Source organism: Schistocerca cancellata, chromosome 6 (genome assembly GCF_023864275.1).
Source record: "Schistocerca cancellata isolate TAMUIC-IGC-003103 chromosome 6, iqSchCanc2.1, whole genome shotgun sequence".
Taxonomy (NCBI): domain Eukaryota; kingdom Metazoa; phylum Arthropoda; class Insecta; order Orthoptera; family Acrididae; genus Schistocerca; species Schistocerca cancellata.
Genome location: NC_064631.1, coordinates 534,021,319 through 534,040,002, shown reverse-complemented (window position 1 = coordinate 534,040,002; position 18,684 = coordinate 534,021,319). Strand labels below are relative to the sequence as shown.

At 42.1% G+C, this 18,684-nt stretch overlaps 1 protein-coding gene across 1 annotated transcript in view; it reads left to right on the top strand.

Annotated features, from left to right (window-relative positions):
* Nucleotides 1–18,684, top strand: part of LOC126191333 (la protein homolog) — a 59,099-nt gene that overhangs the window by 13,600 nt on the left and 26,815 nt on the right. Inside the window, exon 4 of the mRNA XM_049932167.1 lies at nucleotides 10,680–10,862. Within this exon, the coding sequence (XP_049788124.1) occupies nucleotides 10,680–10,862 (183 nt within the window). The remainder of the gene's footprint in view (nucleotides 1–10,679; nucleotides 10,863–18,684) is intronic.

The following is an 18,684-nucleotide window of genomic DNA, read 5'->3' as shown; positions in this document are numbered from 1 at the left end:
CTCTACTGGCATTGCAGCTGTTGAGCGTCAGCTACAGGGTGCTATCCGCAAGGCGCAGTCTTGGGCTGTAGCTCATGGGTTCCAGTTTTCGGCAGCCAAGACATAAGTTATGCATTTCTGCGGGCGACGCACTGTCCACGCGGAGCCGTGGCTTTATCTTGCCGGCGAACTTCTTTCAGTGGTGGAATCACACAGGTTTTTGGGGGTGGTTTTCGATGCCCGGTTGACTTGGCTGCCTCATATCCGGCAGCTCAAACAGGCGTGTTGGCGGCATCTAAATGCTCTGAGATGCTTGAGCCACACCCGCCGGGGCGCCGACCAACCTACCCTGTTGCGGCTCTACCAGGCGTTAATCCAGTCCCGTCTGGATTATGGGAGCCTGGCTTATGGCTCAGCATCCCCCTCTGCGTTGCGGGTGCTGGACCCAATACTACACAGCGGGATCCGACTTGCCACTGGTGCCTTCCGCACCAGCCCTGTGGACAGCATCCTTGTTGAGGCAGGTGTCCCTCCACTGCGGTTACGACGCCAACAATTACTGGCTGCTTATGCTGCCCATGTTTTTAGCTTACCGTGTCCTGTTCCCGCAGTCGGTCGTCCATCTGCCAGATCGTCGGTCCCGGTCAGGTTGTCCGATCGCCGTATGCGTCAAGGAGCTTCTCTGCGGGCTTGGGTTTTTCCCTGTTCCACCTCCTTTCCGGGCACCTCTGCGTACACCCCCGTGGTGTGTTCCTCGCCCTTGCCTTCCGCTCGACTTGGCACAGGGCTCAAAGGACTCAGTCCCTCCAGAGGCCTTCCACCGCCGCTTTTATTCCATCTTGGCCACGTATTAGGGCTCTGGAATTGTTTACACCGATGGTTCGATGGTTGCTGGTCGTGTTGGGTATGCGCTAACTCTAGGGGACCGTTCCGAACAACGGTCCTTGGCGGCTGGCTGCAGCGTTTACACTGCTGAGCTGGTCGCTATCTTTCGAGCCCTAGAGTATATCCGCTCCTGCTCAGGTGAGTCCTTCGTTATCTGTAGCGATTCCCTGAGCGGTTTACGAGCTGTCGACCAGTGTTTCCCTCGTTCCAGTCTGGTAATGGCTATCCATGAGTCCCTGTATACTCTTGCTCGTTGCGGCCGCTCTGTGGTCTTTGTGTGGACCCCCGGTCACGTTGGTATCCCGGGCAATGAAGATGTTGACCGCCTGGCCAAACAGGCCACCAGTGAACTCACCCTGGACATTGGCCTCCCGGAGACTGATTTGCGGGCAGTCTTCCGCTGCGAAGTTCTCTCGCTTTGGGACACCGAATGGCGCAATCTGCCCATGCCAAACAAACTCCGTTCTCTCAAGGCGACGACGCGTGTGTGGCGGTCGTCCAAGCGGGTCTCCCGCAAGGAGTCTGTTGTCCTCTGCTGGCTGCGCATTGGGCACACTCGGCTTACGCACGGCCACTTATTGTGCCATGAGGACGCACCTCTATGTCGCTGCGGCTCCGTTTTATCTGTGGTCCATATTTTATTGGAGTGTCCGCTTTTAGCTGTGCTCAGGCAGTCGTTCGCACTGCCTGACACTCTCCCTGCCCTTTTAACAGATGACTCTGCTACGGCTGACTTAGTTTTACGTTTTATTCGGGCAGGGGGTTTTTATCATTTAATGTAAGTGTTTCTGTTTTGTCTTATTGTTTTGTGTGGATTCAGGCCTCTGGCCTCCGGTTTTAAACTGATTTTTTAATGTGTTTTAAATGGTTGGCTTTTCCTTTTTTTATTTCTATGGTCGGCCAACCACCGTCACACTCTGTGTTATTTTAGTTCGTTTTGTCTGGTCTTTGTCTCAGTTTCTCTTGTTCTGTGTCGTCTGTGCTCTATTCTGTTAATCGTTTTTATTCTCTGTGGGTGTTTTTTTAGTACTTGGAAAAAGGGACCGATGACCGTAGCAGTCTGGTCCCATTAATCCCACAAACCAACCAACCAGCATCTACTTACTTTGGAATTGGATTTATTACATCCTCCTTGAATTTTGAGTTTACTTGCCTCATACATCTTGCTCACAAGATGGAATAGTTTTGTCATGGCTGGTTATCCCGAGGCTGCAGTAATTATGGCAGAATGTCGTGTGTTCCAAAAGCCTTGTTTCTACTTTCTTTCAGTTCTCTGTCAAATTCTTCTCACCGTATCATATCTCCCATATTATCATCATCATCCTCTTCCATTTCTACAGTATTTCCATTAAGTTCATCTCCTTTGTACAGACCCTCTGTATACAGGGTGTTACAAAAAGGTACAGCCAAACTTTCAGGAAACATTCCTCACACACAAATAAAGAAAAGATGTTATGTGGACATGTGTCCGGAAACACTTAATTTCCATGTTACAGCTCATTTTAGTTTCGTCAGTATGTACTGTACTTCCTCGATTCACCGCCAGTTGGCCCAATTGAAGGAAGGTAATGTTGACTTCGGTGCTTGTGTTGACATGAGACTCTTTGCTCTGCAGTACTAGCATCAAGCACATCAGTACGTAGCATCAACAGGTTAGTGTTCATCACGAACGTGGTTTTGCAGTCAGTGCAATGTTTACAAATGCGGAGTTGGGAGATGCCCGTTTGATGATGGATTAGTGCGGGGAAATAGCCATGGCTCGGTACGTTTGTATTGAGACAGATTTCCAGAACGAAGGTGTCCCGACATGAAGACATTCGAAGCAATTTATCGGCGTCTTAGGGAGCACGGAACATTCCAGCTTATGGCTTGCGACTGGGGAAGACCTACGGCGACGAGGACACCTGCAATGGACAAGGCAATTCTTTGTGCAGTTGACAATAACCCTAATGTCAGCGTCAGAGAAGTTGCTGCTGTACAAGGTAACGTTGACCACGTCACTGTATGGAGAGTGCTACGGGAGAACCAGTTGTTTCCGTACCATGTACAACGTGTGCAGGCACTATCAGCAGCTGATTGGTGTCCACGGGTACACTTCTGCGAATGGTTCATCCAACAATGTGTCAATCCTCATTTCAGTTCAGATGTTCTCTTTACGGATGAGGCTTCATTCCAACATGATCAAATTGTAAATTTTCACAATCAACATGTGTGGGCTGACGAGAATCTGCATGCAATTGTGCAATCACGTCATCAACACAGATTTTCTGTGAATGTTTGGGCAGGCATTGTTGGTGATGTCTTGATTGGGCCCCATGTTCTTCCACCTACGCTCAATGGAGCACGTTATAATGATTTCATGCGAGATACTCTACCTGTGCTGCTAGAACATGTGCCTTTACAAGTACGACACAACATGTGGTTCATGCACGATGGAGCTCCTGCACATTTCAGTCGAAGTGTTCGTACGCTTCTCAACAGATTTGGTGACCAATGGATTGGTAGAGGTGGACCAATTCCATGGCCTCCACGCTCTCCTGTCCTCAACCCTCTTGACTTTCATTTATGGGGGCATTTGAAAGCTCTTGTCTACGCAATCCCGGTACTAAATGTAGAGACTCTTCGTGCTCGTATTGTGGACGGCTGTGATACAATACGCCATTCTCCAGGGCTGCATCAGCGCATCAGGGATTCCATGCGACAGAGGGTGGATGCATGTATCCTCGCTAACTGAGGACATTTTGAACATTTCCTGTAACAGTGTTTGAAGTCACACTGGTACGTTCTGTTGCTGTGTGTTTCCATTCCATGATTAATGTGATTTGAAGAGAAGTAATAAAATGAGCTCTAACATGGAAAGTAAGCATTTCTGGACACATGTCCACATAATATATTTTCTTTCTTTGTGTGTGAGGAATGTTTCCTGAAAGTTTGGCCATACCTTTTTTGTAACACCCTGTATACTCGTTTCAGCTTTCTCTTCTTTGCTAGGGACTGGTTTTCTGTCTGAGTGCATGATATTCATACAGCTGGTTCTCTGCTCCAAAGACCTCTGTAATTTTCCTGTTGGTGGTTTCTATCTTTCCGCTAGAGAAATACATTTCCAAGTCCTTAAATTTGTCCTCTAACCATTCCCGCTTAACCAATTTGAACTTCCTGTCACTCATTTCTTACACATTAGTATTCTCTTTTGTCTGCTTCACTTGCACATTTTTGTATTTTCTTCTGTCATCAGTTAAATTCAGTGTCTCTTATGTTATCCAAGAATTTCTACTAGTCCTTGTCTTCTTACTTATTTGATCCTTTGCTGTTTCACTATTTCATCTCTCAAAGCAACCCATTCTTCTCCTGTATTCCTTTCCTCTGTTGTTGCCTAAAGTTCTTTCTGAAACACTCTGCAACCTCCTGTCCTCCTAGCTTATCCAAGTCCATCTCCTTAGTTTCCTATCTTTGCAAGTTTATCAGTATTAATCTACAGTTCATAACCAATAAATTGTGCTCAGTCCCTGTTGCCCCAATGTCTAACAGTTTAAAATCTGGTTCCGAAATGTCTTACCATTATATAGTCAGTCTGTAATCTTATTGTCTCAAGGTTTCCTCCATGTATACAACCTTTTCATGATCCTTAAACTGTTTGCAATGATTAAATTATGCTCTGTGCAAAATTGTACTAAGTGGCTTCCTCTTTCATAGGCCATGTATTGTTTAGACTGGCTTTGCACAAGACACGAACATCCACAGATACTAATTAAGCAGGTGGCAACACAATATTGGTTTAAAGCACTGCTTGGTGCTTTTGTCAACACAACACATGGTTATTGCACATATACTAGTTAAAGGTAAACCATATGAAAATGACTCAGCATCCTGATTCCTTCATGGCACCTACTCAGGAGCTGATGCTACTGTTCTGTTATGGATCCACAGTGCCATCGTTACTAAACCTGATAAATCCTGTTAAACACAACAGTTTGATGAAACTGACAGCTGCAGCCTGTTGTAGAAGTCCCATTGACACTCATCTGGGAATGTGGGAACACTGTCATTGTTAGTAAAGTGCCAGCAGCATATTCTTAATTGTGCTATAACGATTACACAGAAGCTTTTCCATCTATATTACGTGGCTCCATTTGGTGGTCTGGAGTCTAAACTCGACCACCCCAGAGCTAATAGCGCAGTTGGAGTTAGACTGAAAGTTTCAAGGAATAACTTTCAGCATCCATTGCTCAACTGCTTGTAAAAAATCTTTTCCTTGGGGTCGTTGTTGTTCTGTGGCTCCCTTTGACCTACTTCATGGATTTAAAGGGAACGCAGACCCCAAATTCTACTGACAGTTCTGTCAGTGCTTCATGAATACTTTGATTCAGAAACTGTCTAAAAACCTTATTTACTTGAATCTAAGCTGCACCTGAAAAATGAAACTTGAAATGAAGGGGGGGGGGGAAATGTTCATGAATCTAAGCCGCACCTGAAATTTGAGACTCGAAATTCAAGGGTAGTGAAAAGTTTTAGGCTGCCCCTCAAAATCGAAACAAAGTTGGTCCATTGTAATATTAAACACAATTTAGGTCGAATGAATGACTATACAGCTACAGTAGTTAGCTTCGAGTCGTAAGCTTAGCAGTTAAGCTTTACCAGGTACCCATTGCTATGTGTCAGGCGCTCTGTCCATATTTATACGGGTACCCTTCCTTTTTCACGTGCTTCGTCTGGTTTGAATCAATTGGTTATTTTGCTTTGATCTGATAAGTGCCGTTTTCTTTGTTACAGGTGTTTTCATCACTCTATGCTGAAAATGCATTACTGTACTGTCATGCATTGTTTGTCACATTCTGATAGTGCGTGTTTATGGCCTGTCGCTGCTTGCGGAATGGCTTGCTTTTGTGCGCGCTACTGCCGCTTACAAAAAAAAGAGGAATTGTCTCATTAGCAAAACAATGGCAAGAGACTGCTATTTGTTGTTACTTACACTGCTGCTTTCTTTGATAATGATCAACAAGAACCAAATAATAGACTACATATGATAGAAGATGTTCTGAACATGAGTGTAGCGAAAATTTTTCTCCCTTTTGAAAATCTTTGCAGGTGCCTCTTTAGTACATTACATTCTGCACAGAAATTAGTCATCTTAGATTCAAAAATCTAGTTAGTTGCCATGCTTCATTTTTAACTGTCACTATTCAGCATAAGAATAATATGAATATAAACATGACATGATACGTATATTCTTTCGCGTTTGCTGTTGTCTCACTCTAGTTTCGTAGTTTATTAGGCAGACAGGATTTAAATGAGATAGCAGCAAACGCGAAAGAATACTTGGCAAAATGTTTATACTTGTATTATTCTTATGGTGAAGATAATACTACATGTGACTCACAATTCATCAAGCTCCTATTAGCAACCATCTCTTCTCACAGGGAGGAAAAAATTCAGAATGTAGAGTGGGCCATATTGACAAACATCCCAAACAGTCTTGCCAGTCAGATTTTCGTAGTACATTGAAATGCTGCTACATTTGAAGATGAACAAACAATACGGAATTTGTATTTACTTCGTTGGATAATAAATGAAAATGCAGTGGCCGAAACTCGGGGCGGAAGAAGAAAGCTCATCTTCCACCTTTTTTTAATTTCTTTACTGACGCAGAGGTTTTGGCGCCAGTATTTATCTTTGTGCCTACAAAGCATGCCTGTGTAGCGCTACATATATTCGACGGCAGAAGTTAGTTGTGGCGGCACCTACCAACATTTTTCAGAACTTCCGCTTGCTTTGCACTCGATTCTAAGCCGCAGGGGGTTTTGTGGATTACAAAAACCGGAAAAAAAGTGCTGCTTAGATTCAAGTAAATACGGTAAGTGGCACTGTAACAAATTGTAGTCGAAGTTATGGCTACAAACTAAAATATGTATCAATTATATGTTGAGTGTTTACTGGTGGCAGCAATCTCCCAAGTCTTGTGCTGTAACTTTTTTGTTTTCTGACAGTTAACCATACTGCCCATGGAACACATTGGTTTCTGAAACTTAAGTTTATCTATCTGAACTCTGATGTTGACACTAACATCACAGCCATCTGAAATCTGCATCTGCATCTACATCTATACTCTGCAGAACATGGTGAGGTTGCATGGCAGAGGGTACGTCCTGCTGTATCAGTTATTCGGGGTTCTTCCTTTCCTTTAACTTGCAGAGTGTGGGAAGAATAACTGTTTTAATACCTCTGTATGTGTAGTAATTATTCGTCTTATCCTCACGATCTCTGTGAGCAGTACATAGGGGAAAGTAGTGTATTTCTAGAGTCAAGATTTGAAGCTGGTTGTTGAAACTTTAATAGACACTTTCAGGATAGTTTGTCTTAAAGAGTTAAATTCCCTCAGTATCTGTGATACCCTCCTGTGGATGAACAAAACTGTGAACTTTTGTGCTGCCTTTTTTTGTATACGTTGAACAACAAAAAAAGACTATCGTTCCAGTTGTAAATATTTGTCATGCGCTTCTTTTTTCTGACATGTTCTGCATCCTGGAGGACCACCTCACTATGCATCAATTGGAATGAAAGTAAATCTAATCAAAGTCCATTAGTCCTGTTTGGTACGGGTACCACACAATTGAGCAATATTCTGGAACTGGTCACATGAGTGAATTGTAAGCAGTTTCCTTTGTAGACTGCAGCACTAGCACCATATCTTCTGAACTGCACAGATATGAGTTAAGATTATAACACATTCTCCACTCCCTTGCTTATCTTGGCCTCATCCTGTGGTAACATACTGTCCCCACACTCTTCTGCCCCCCCCCCCCCCCCTCCTCCAAAATGTTGTCTGCATCTCAGTGATACATGCCTTCCAGGCCAAGATGGAGTTGGCAGTCATGCGTGCATGAGGTGTGCTTGCTTGTGTGTATGAATGGTGTCTCTTTTGCTTTGGTAATCACTGTTGTTGCACCCACTTCATGATCACTGATAAGTTTCAATGTGGGCATCATCGGGTCTGTTTTTTGCCATTAGATCCAATATATTTTCAGCATGAGTGGGTTTTGTAGCTATCTTTTTCTAGGTAGTTTTCAGAGAAGGCATTTAGTAATGTTTCACAGGATGCAATTATCATATGCCCACCCCTGATACTGAGTCTTTCCCAAACAGTCTTGTATGTAGCTTCAATTTCTATCTCAGTGGATTTGAGTTTCTTGTTTACAGTGACAAATACACATCCTCCATTTACCGTTTGCCTATCCTTTTGGTATACACCAAAATTTTCCCCAAAAATCTCACTGGTATCAATTTCAGGTTTCAACCAGCTTTCTGTACCTAGTATTACGTGAGCTTCTTTGCTTTTTCATGAGCACTTTAAACTCTGGCACTTTGTTGTGAATGCTTCAGCAGTTTCCCATTAGGATTTTAATACTCTCATCTGTGGGAGGCCCTTCTTTCAATCTTGTTCCGATGCTTCTGGGTTTCCTACACCTATCATTATCTGGATTGGATGGAGAGTCTTGTAATCTAAAAAGCTCTTATATGCATCCCACACACAGCTTCCTGAGTCGCAGCCTTTGACATGTAGTACACACCTGATGCATTTAGGAGGACTCTACAGTTCTCAACCCTATGGTACAAGTCCAGGAAGACACAGCCTAGCTTACCTCAGAACCTTTGAAGTCTGTGATTCAGACCTTCCACTCAAATCAGAACGAGAGGCCACTATCAGTTCTCAGTCTTCTCAATCCCTTGTGCTGGATGACCTTGGAGCCCAGACAACAGGCATCATTTGTTCCAGTGTGTGCCACAGCCTGGAGTTGGTTGCACCCTCAATGGCTACTGGATTAGCATCTTCAACATTCTGAACAAGGTCCACAGACTTACACACACTGCACTTGTCATATCCCTAAATGAGTACCAACATTTGCCATATGTTTTAACTGCCAACAATTAATAGACCACCTACCCTTCTGTGTTTGCCTCCTCTTGACACTGGGCAAAACAGGTTCGGGCAAAACAACAGGTGAAGGGAGTCTCACTAGCTCAGTTTTTCAGTGAAAGGCAACACCTCCTACTTGTTGGTTGGAGGGGGATTTGTAAAACAAAACTGCCCCCAGTCCTCCCTGGTCTCTATCCATCCTGTACAGGATGCCTAAATCTACCATTGAAACACCATTCAGTCAAGTGGATGAGTAATGATGTATCCCTAACTTTTTGCAGAGGAGACAGGATCTCCAAGAGGGACAGCACTTCATGTACCTTTGGTACTGGTGCCAGAGGTATGTGACCCTAGGGAGTTCTCAAAGTGCACTGATTTCTAGCAGCTGCCAAGTGTTTGACAGTAGTAAGAACAATTTCCAGCTCCTTACATATATGAACCTATTAATTCAGTGTTCAGAAGTAGCATTTACAGTGGGGTTGGATTTTGGCTAGTGCAGTGTATTAAAGGACAGTGAACAAATATCTTCAAATTAGTCTCCTGATTATCTTTTAATCCGCTGAGCTAAAAACTTTAATAACTCCTTAAGAGAATTGAAGGAAATACACAAGATAAGATTTCTGTTAAGGAAACAGAAAATGTGGTAAAAATTGCTAGTTTCCTCAAACTTTTTGAGGTTTGATATAGTTAGCAGACTGGAAAACAGATAAGTTACAATAAATATAGGTAACGTATACTCTTCTGGAAGGGGAAACCATTAGTCATCACTGTAGAATCTAAATGACTGCAAGAATGTACTGAAACTCAGCTGCTTTATCGATTTTGCGTGGGACAGTAATGAACTACAATAATTTTACTCCCAAAACAAGCCACTTCGTCTATACATAAACTTTATTCTAGGTTACATTTAACAGATTGTGATCTTTACCTTCACATTCCAGTTAAAGCTGCTTCCAGGAACTCCACTGTCGCAAGAAATTGCTGTGATTCTCTCTTCAGGCACTACTCAAAGTAGTGTAAAAATATATTTTCAAAAGTGCTGCTCAAGGGTCTGCTTCTAGTGACAAAGCAGAGGGGTTTCAAACCAAAGTTGAGAGCTTTCCTATTTCGTCTCAACAGATACTATAAGGAAATGTCATTTTTGGTTGTGTTGAAATGAACTTGCAAATAGAAACCAAGTATTATTTACCTTATCACCTACTCTCATTTCAGTTTACCCAAACCATTTCAGATGTGCTGAAATAGTTCTTACCAAATGACAGTGGGGAGCTTTATCCTCTCAAGCACACCCATTAACAACCTTTTCTAAATTAAGTAAATTTGTATTCATTTGCTTTGTGCAGTATCCTTTTCTCTGTGAGCAACCCTATATCTGTATACTGTCCTTTGATCATGTGATAAAGTTCTAATGGAATTTTAATAGAAAAGTTGTGGGATTATTGGATGTTGATAAATTTAATTTGTATCATGTTGGAGTTGGTTATGCTGCCAGTTTTGATCAGTGATGGAATGACTACATCTATTTGGAATGAAGTTTGTTGTGACAGTTATCCATAGTTTAGCTTGTTGTATGTTGGGTTGAGATTTAGAAAAACCAACAAATGTGCTACCTCAAGAAGTTCTACAGTTATTGAAAAGATGCAGTATAAGTTCAGACATTACACTCCTTTTGGATAGATGGTTCATCATTGGTCAGTGCAGATTTTCTGTATCTGTGACAGCTCTTTATCCATAAATTTTCAGATTTGTCCTAGAGTAGCCCACAGGCATAATGGTATGTAATTCTAATCAGAATTTGTCAGAACTTCACATTGAGTTTGTAATATGTATGTTTTACATGCTATTAAGATATGGAAAGGGTCAGGTGTGTGTGTCCAAGGTTTATCATTCTTTTTGTTTGCAGATAAGTGATGATCGCTCTAAAATACGTAGATCGCCAGACCAGCCACTACCTGTATGGAATGAAGAACGGCGGAAGGAGCTAATGACTCGCACCCTTTACTTAAAAGGCTTTCCTGTACAGGATACTACTCTTGACAAACTGTTAGACTTCTTTGCGCAGCACTCGACAGTTGAAAATGTTCAGGTAAGCAGTGGCACCAGACCATTTCAAGATATTGTGCTGGTGTAAAACTACAGGGGAGATTGTCATACAGTTGAAAACTAATTTCATTTTGCTTCATAAGTATTTGTTTTGTAGCATTATACATAAAATTCTCTTTGACCAATGAAAATTACTTTGATATTCTTACAGCATAGGTGGTCTTTGTCTTATTAACAAGCTCAACCCCTGGATTAAAATTTACCTTGCATTATGCAGCACAAGAAAGTTTCTTGGGGGTTTTGGTGCTAGGTTTACTTGTGTTGTATATGAAGGAAAGGTTAGGGTTCAATACAATATTTGCCAGATAAGTTATTAGTTACTTTCATGACATCACATTTATTTTATTGGCTTTGCCAACACGCAACCAAATTATTATCTACTGTTTCATCATGGGTCAAGTCCCATGTCCTGTATTTTCTGCCTTGATCACCCAGGGGATTAATGAATGTGCTAGAACACACTCTGTTTAGACGAGACTTTCTATTACGTAATAACTGAAAGACCCACTTTGATTGGTCCTGATTGTCAGTTGTTTCCTTGGAACAGTCCAGATCATTCAAACATTGTAAAAAGGAACAATAAAAATGTTAGTATTTCACTCTAAATACTCTCGAATACCCAAAAACATGAAGTACTTCTGAATTCACTAAGTATTCAACAAAACCCTAATGTGAAAGGAAGTACATTGTTCATTACCTTCAGCAATCACTTACATTTATTTAACTTTCATTCATCTAATTGATTTTCAGAGGTATATTGATGCTTGTCTCTTGCTCTTGCCTAAATATGCCCCCTAAGTTCGAACACATCCCCATGAAAACTGTATAATGGAAAGCTTGAAACCATTGTTCAACATTCTGGAAGAATCTGGGACATTGTAGAAGAAACACATTGGCAACTTTCCCACTAGATTCAGGGGTTACAGGGCATGCATGCGCATGCACATTATATAATAGTGCACTCTCTTGTGACTTCACCCACTTTGAAGGTATGGCATTCAAAATTGTAACGAATCATATAGAATATGAATGAAAAGACCTCCTTTTTTTCATTTTTATTGTTTTTAAGGTTTTTAATTTTTGACGGCACAGTTACAAAACTTTTGAATACCCAACATTTTTCGTTTTTAGGATGCTGTGCGGTAGTAGTATAAATTGGGTTCCTGAACTCCTGGTTTGTAAAAGAACAATATACAGCTGACCATGCAAAAAATACTGGTCGTAAATGACTTCCAATGAATTTGAATGTCTGACTGTGTGTCTTTCAGCAGAATCAGACAATGGATACTTAAAGTACGAATATCAATAATGTAAGAAAAGACAGATTGCTACTTACCGTAAAGAAGACACTTAGTTCCAAATAGGCAACACTGTTTGTATACAGTGCCTGTCTTTTAATTGTGCCTGTATGCATCTTCAATTCTTTATAGTAAGTAGCAGTCTCTTCTCCTACATTGCTGACAGTGAGTCTGATTTATTGTTATTGCAATCTAAACTTTGACTGGGAATTACTGAAAATGAGTGGGTGAGTTGATAGGGATCATTGGTATATGTGATATGAGAAAGTTCTCTCCAGCTGTTTGATTTGTGGGATAATAGTAGCTTCAATGACATGATTACATATAGTTTTAATCTGAAACTAGGTAGTATCACAAAGTTTGACGATTCAAATTGCTTAGTAGGTGATCTTATCATAAATCAATAAGCCATAAATACAACTTTCCAAATATTCCTTTAGCCCCTATGGGGGCATAATACATCTGAGAAAACTTGCCACCCGTCTCTGTCTTTTGCCATTTGCCTCAATTCTGCCCAGGTCTTGCCAGCTTTTTTTGCTTCCCCTTCCACAGTCCCCTTCTTTGTTCCCTGGGGTTCCATTCCAATGCTTTTCTCGATGGTTCCATCTGGCTTTCTCAGTGTGTGCCTCAGCCACCACCTCTTTCTTTCTTGTATCTGGTCTTCTATAGGTATCTGGTTTATTTGCCAGAGCTCCCCATTACATAGTTTTTTCTGGCCACCAGATATTCATAAAGCTTCGGAGACATCTATCTATGAAGCTTCGTAACTGGGATGTTATCTTTTTCCAGCTTTCACTGGTGTACAGGACAGCCTTCACATTTGTATTAAAAATATGAATTTTTGTTTTGTACTTGTTATTTCTATTATTCCATATTGTATACAGTGTATGAAGGCAGCATTTGCCTTTTTAATGCAGTTTTTCACATCATCTCCAGCTCCATCTTCTGTCATACTACCCAGATACAGGAATGAGTTGACAGTCTCCACCCACTGCTCCCCTATTAACAGTGGCACTTCCATATTCTCTGAATTTAATCTTTTCCTTTGTTTGCCTATATTTATCTTCAGGCCAGCAGCCCTCCCCCCCCCCCCCCACAACTTTTTTTTTTCCCAGCAGGTTTAATTTAGCCTGCATATCAGTCAGCCTTTGAGCTAATAAAACTGTGTCATTTGCAAAATCCAAATCTTCCAGGCGGCAAATCTCTAGGCAAGTACTGCTCAGGATCATGTCATTATCAGGAGAAACAAAACAGGTGTTCTGTGGATCAAAGTATGGAATGTCAGATTACTTAGTTGGGCAGTTAGGTTAGAAAATTTAGAAAGGGAAATGGATAGATTAAAAGTTATTTATGGTGGAAAGTTGTAAAGTTCGGTGGAAGGGGAACAGGACGTCGGGTCAGGTAAATACAGAGTTATATTTATAAAATCAATTAGGGGTAATAGAGGAGTAGGTTTAATAATGAGTAAAAAAAGTAGGAACTTGGATAAGGTACTATGAACAGCATAGTGAACACATTATTGTAGCCAAGATATACATGAAGCCCACTACCACCATAGTAGTAAAAGTTTATATGCCAACTAGCTCTGTAGACAAGCAGCAGATCGAGGACATGTATGATAAAAGAAATTATATAGATAGTTAAGGGAGGTGAAAATTTTAAGTCATAAGCGACTCCTGGAGAATTTTGCACAAAGCATAATTTAGTCATAGCTAACACTAGATTTAATAATCATGAGCGGAAGTTGCATACATGGAAGAAAGCTAGAGGCACCAGAAGGTTTCAAATTGATTATATAATGGTTAGACATTTCGGAACCATGTTTTAAATTGTAAGATGAAAGAAAAATATATAAAATTCAATAAATGAAGCAGCTAGAAGGCAGTTACAGGAAAAATGTAAGAATATAGAATCATATATCACTAGGGGTAAGATAAATACTGTGTACAGGAATATTAAAGAGGTCTTTGGAGAAGAGAGAGCCACCTGTATGAATATAAAGACCTGAATAGAAAACCAATCCTAAGCAAAAGACGGGAAAGCAGAAAGGTGGAAGGAGTATATAGTGTCTGTGAAAGTGAGATGTACTTCAGGGCAATATTAAGGAAATGAAAGAGGACATAAAGGAAGATGAGAAGGGAGATGCGATACGGTGTGAGGAGTTTGACAGCATTGAAAAGATGTAATTCAAAACAAGACCCTGGTTGTAGATGACATTCCATTACAGTTACTGATAGGTAGCCTTGGGAGAGCCAGCTGTGACAACACTTCTATCTGGTGACAGGTGAAATACCCTCAGACTTCAAGAAAAATATAATAATTCCAATTCAAAAGAAAGTAAATGCCGACAGGTGTGAAAATTACTGAACTATCAGTTTAATAAGTCATGGCTGCAAAATACAAACACAAATGCTTTACAGAAGAATGAAAAAACTGGTAGAAGCCAACCTCGGGGAAGACCAGTTAGGATTCCAGAGAAGTGTAGAAGCACATCAGGCAATACTGACCCATGTTGACAGAATCGTCCATCGGTTCTTGATAGAACAACATTATAATAAATGAAAAGCACCAGTTTGCTTTTGTTCTACAATATTGTAGAACAAAAGCAATCTGGTTCTTTTTATTTATTTCAATACTAACCCTATGACTTATCTTAGAAGATAGTTTTAGGAAAGGAAACCTACATGTATAGCATTTGTAGACTTAGAGAAAGCTTTTGACAATGTTGCCTGGAATACATTGTTTAAAATTCTAAAGGTGGCAGGGGTAAAATACATGGAGCGAATGGTTATTTAAAATTTATACAGAAACCAGATGGCAGTTATAAGGGTTGAGGGCATGAAAGAGAAGCAGTGGTTGAGAATAAAGTGAGATAGGGTTGTAGCCTAGCCCCGATGTTATTCAATCTGTATATTGAGCAAGTAGTAAAGGAAACAAAAGAAAAATTTGGTGTAGGATTTAAAAGTCCAGGGAGAAGAAATAAAATCTTCTAGGTTTGCTGATGACATTGTAATTGTCGGGGACAGCAAAGGACTTGTAAGAGCAGTTGAACGGAATGCACAGTCTTGAAAAGAGGATATAAGATGAACATCAATAAAAGCAGAATGAGGATAATGAAATGTAATCAAATCTGAGGGAACTAGTTTAGGAAATAAGACACTTAAATTAGTGGATGAGTTTTGCTGCTTGCGAAGCAAAATAACTGATGATTGAAGTATAGAGGGTATAAAATGTACACTGGCAATGGCAAGAAAAGTGTTTCTGAAGAATAGAAATTTGTTACCATTCAATATGGATTTGAGTCAGGAAGTCTTTTCTAAATGTATTTGTATGGAGTGTAGCCATGTATGGATGTGAAACATGGACACCAAATAGTTACGACAAGAAGAGAATAGAAGCTTTCAAAATGTTCTGCTACAGAAGAATGCTGAAGATTAGGAGGAGGTACTGAATAGAATTGAGGAGAACAATAATTTGTGGTAGAACTTGTCTGTAGGAAAGTATCATTTTGTAGGACACATTCTGAGGCATCGAGGTATCACCAATTTAGTACTGGAGGGAAGCATGGGGGTAAAAAAAAGCATTTTATAATTCCAACAGAATATATATTGTCACTTAACACACAGAAAACATACTCCCACCTGGGAAAAGTATATTTGCACTCAGGAAAGTGTCTTTGTTACTGGGGAATCAGGAAATTTTACTTGTCCTCATATAGATCCTGTCATAAGGTGACAATATACACATGCGCAAAATGTAAAGTTGTATCTGGGAAAATAATGAACTGGTGCATGCACATGGTGAGAATCTTTGCTAAGTAGACATTTCAGACGTGTATATGTCCACTATTGGCAGTCTTCTCCATCCGAAGCCAGACAAAACACTTGAACACCAGGTGAAGTGTTGGATGGACCCCATGGTGTCAAGTTGTGTAGGCTGTCAAAGGCTTGTCTACAAAATGCAGCTGATAGGAAAGGACGTGACCCTTTCCTCGAGAGACATAGCAATACAGCTTCACATCTTCACCAGGAATGTTTACAGGTGGCAGTTGTAACACAGCTATAGTGTCATTTAAGAAACTCTAGAGCACCTGGCATTTTGTTGTGCGTGGGTAGGTTATCTGAAATCTATACCCCCTGTGGGCCTGGGGGTTAGAATGTTGTTATTGTGGTTGTCTTCAGTCCTGAGACTGGTTTGATGCAGCTCTCGGGGGGGAGGGGGGGGGGGTTAGAATAGGCCCGAGGTATTCCTGCCAGATGTATGAGGCGACAAAGGAATGTCACCTCTCAGCCTATGTGTGATGGTCCCTTGTAGGGTTTGACCTCCATTTTTCAAAGTTTTCCTGAAGAGTAAGCCAATTGGGGAAGGGCACCTTACGTGGTGCAGTATGTCTATTGTGCATTGGGATCTTCAGCCCACTTTCTCATCGTAGCATTGCAGTTTTGCTCATCCTCTCTCTTGGCCGAGGACACCTTCCTGGGTTCCTCCACCCACTATGCAGTGTCATTTTTTGTGCCAATGATGACTGTGGAATTCTTTGCACCTCATCCAGCACAGTAGCCAGTCCGTTGAGATGAGGCTGCTATGTACCTTGTTGGTTGTAGACCCCTAACTACACAGGGATCGCTCTGCTGGTGCCTGCTCCGGTAACTCCCCACGCATGCCAAGAAGTAGATGCCAGTCACCATGTGGCATCGGGACTCCCAGCAATGGCCATCTTGCCAGGTGGTCTTTGCTGCGGCTGGGTGGCGCCCATGCGGAGGACACCTGTTCGAAGTGGGTGCCATCAGGGTGGATGACACGTGTGATAAAGTTTACCATGTCATCACTTCTTGGTGATCAAACACCAGCAATCACTTCAGCGTTCAAAGTCTCAGTACAGTGCAAGGAAGTATGATTCTAAATCGTTTCTCCCCCTGGCCACGCCAGGAAGGATGGCAGCGATCCTTACTTGGCCCGTTACCTTCTCTTTACAAGAGCTGATGGGGACTCCTTTGCGTCGCTGGAACTTCAGTTTTTTGTAGATCATTTAGAGGACAAGTTGGGGAGGTGGAGGGCTTGTCCAAAATTTGGTCAGGGTCAGTCTTGATAATAACGGCATCCTGTGCCCAGTCATCGGCATTACTTGCTTGTGACAAGCTGGGAGATGTTTTCGTTACCATCACGCCTCATAAGAGCTTAAATATGGTCCAGGGTATTATATTCAACAGGGATCTTCTTCTGTAGTCTGACGACCTGTGCACCAACTTAGAGCAACAGGGAGTTCATTTTGTCTGGCGCGTCCATTGGGGTCCAAGGGATAATCAGGTTGCCACAGGTGCCATCATCTTGGCCTTCGGGGATGACATATTACGGGAGAAGGTCAAGGTGATTGTCTACTGCTGTCATGTCAAGAAATATATCCCTCCCCCAATGCAGTGCTTTAAGTGCTGGAAGTTCAGCCGTATGTCTTCCCGCTGTACTTCCAACATAACATGTCGAGATTGTGGATGTCCATCCCATCCCAATACTCCATGTGCTCCACCTCCCATCTTTGTCAACTGTGAATAGCATCATTCCCCTTGCTCACCAGACTGCAGGATTATACAGTGAGAAAGGAAAATCATGGAATAAGAGACCCTGGACCAACTGACCAAGGCTAAGAGGAAATTTGAGCACCTACATCCTGTATCTATGACCACCTCTTATGCTATGAGAACAGTTGTAGCCCCATCAGTTTTGTGAGTTTCAGTTGTCTCTGAGCCGGAAGACTACACCAGCCCCCTTGATAGTGGGGGTACTTCCTCTTGTTCCTGCACCTCCTACCTGAGGAGCACTGTCCCTCGAACCATCTGGGACACCATTCCCCACTTCTCAGCTGGAGAAGTGTCTTCTTCGGCTCCTCTCTCTAGGAAGGGGTCCCTTGAGTCAATCCCTTCTCAGGTTTCTGCTAGTGGGAAAGATGACACCTGCCAGCCTCTGAAGTGCCCTAAAGCAGCTGGTTGTAGGGCTTCACAATCATCCTCTGTCCCGGAGACACAATCAGTGAAGCCCTCCCAGCCAGAGAAACCCAAGGATCAAAGAGAGAAATCCAGAAAGAAGACCCCCCAAACCAAGGTAATTGAGGTGGGACCCACACCACCGCTGCCTACGAGCTCTGTGTCAGAGGATAGGTGTGAAGATTAATGGCGTCCGCTAAGGAGCTAAATCTCGCCAGACCCTCAGACACAATGGATATAGACTGCTCAGGCAGTAAGCCGGTGGCAGCAGGTGACACTGAGGCATAGACTGCCTCATTGTTCCATGCCTTCCCAGTCTCACGATGTCATTCTCTAGTGAAATGGTGACTGTTTGTTCCACCAACTGGCTGAACTATGGCAACTGTTAAGCTTTACACTTGATTTCTACAAACTCCCCCCCCCCCCCCTCCACCACCACCACCACCACCACCACCACCAAAGGAAACCTGTAATCCGGCAGTGCGGACCCCTGCCCTTCACGGCTACAGGGGATATTACAAGAACCATA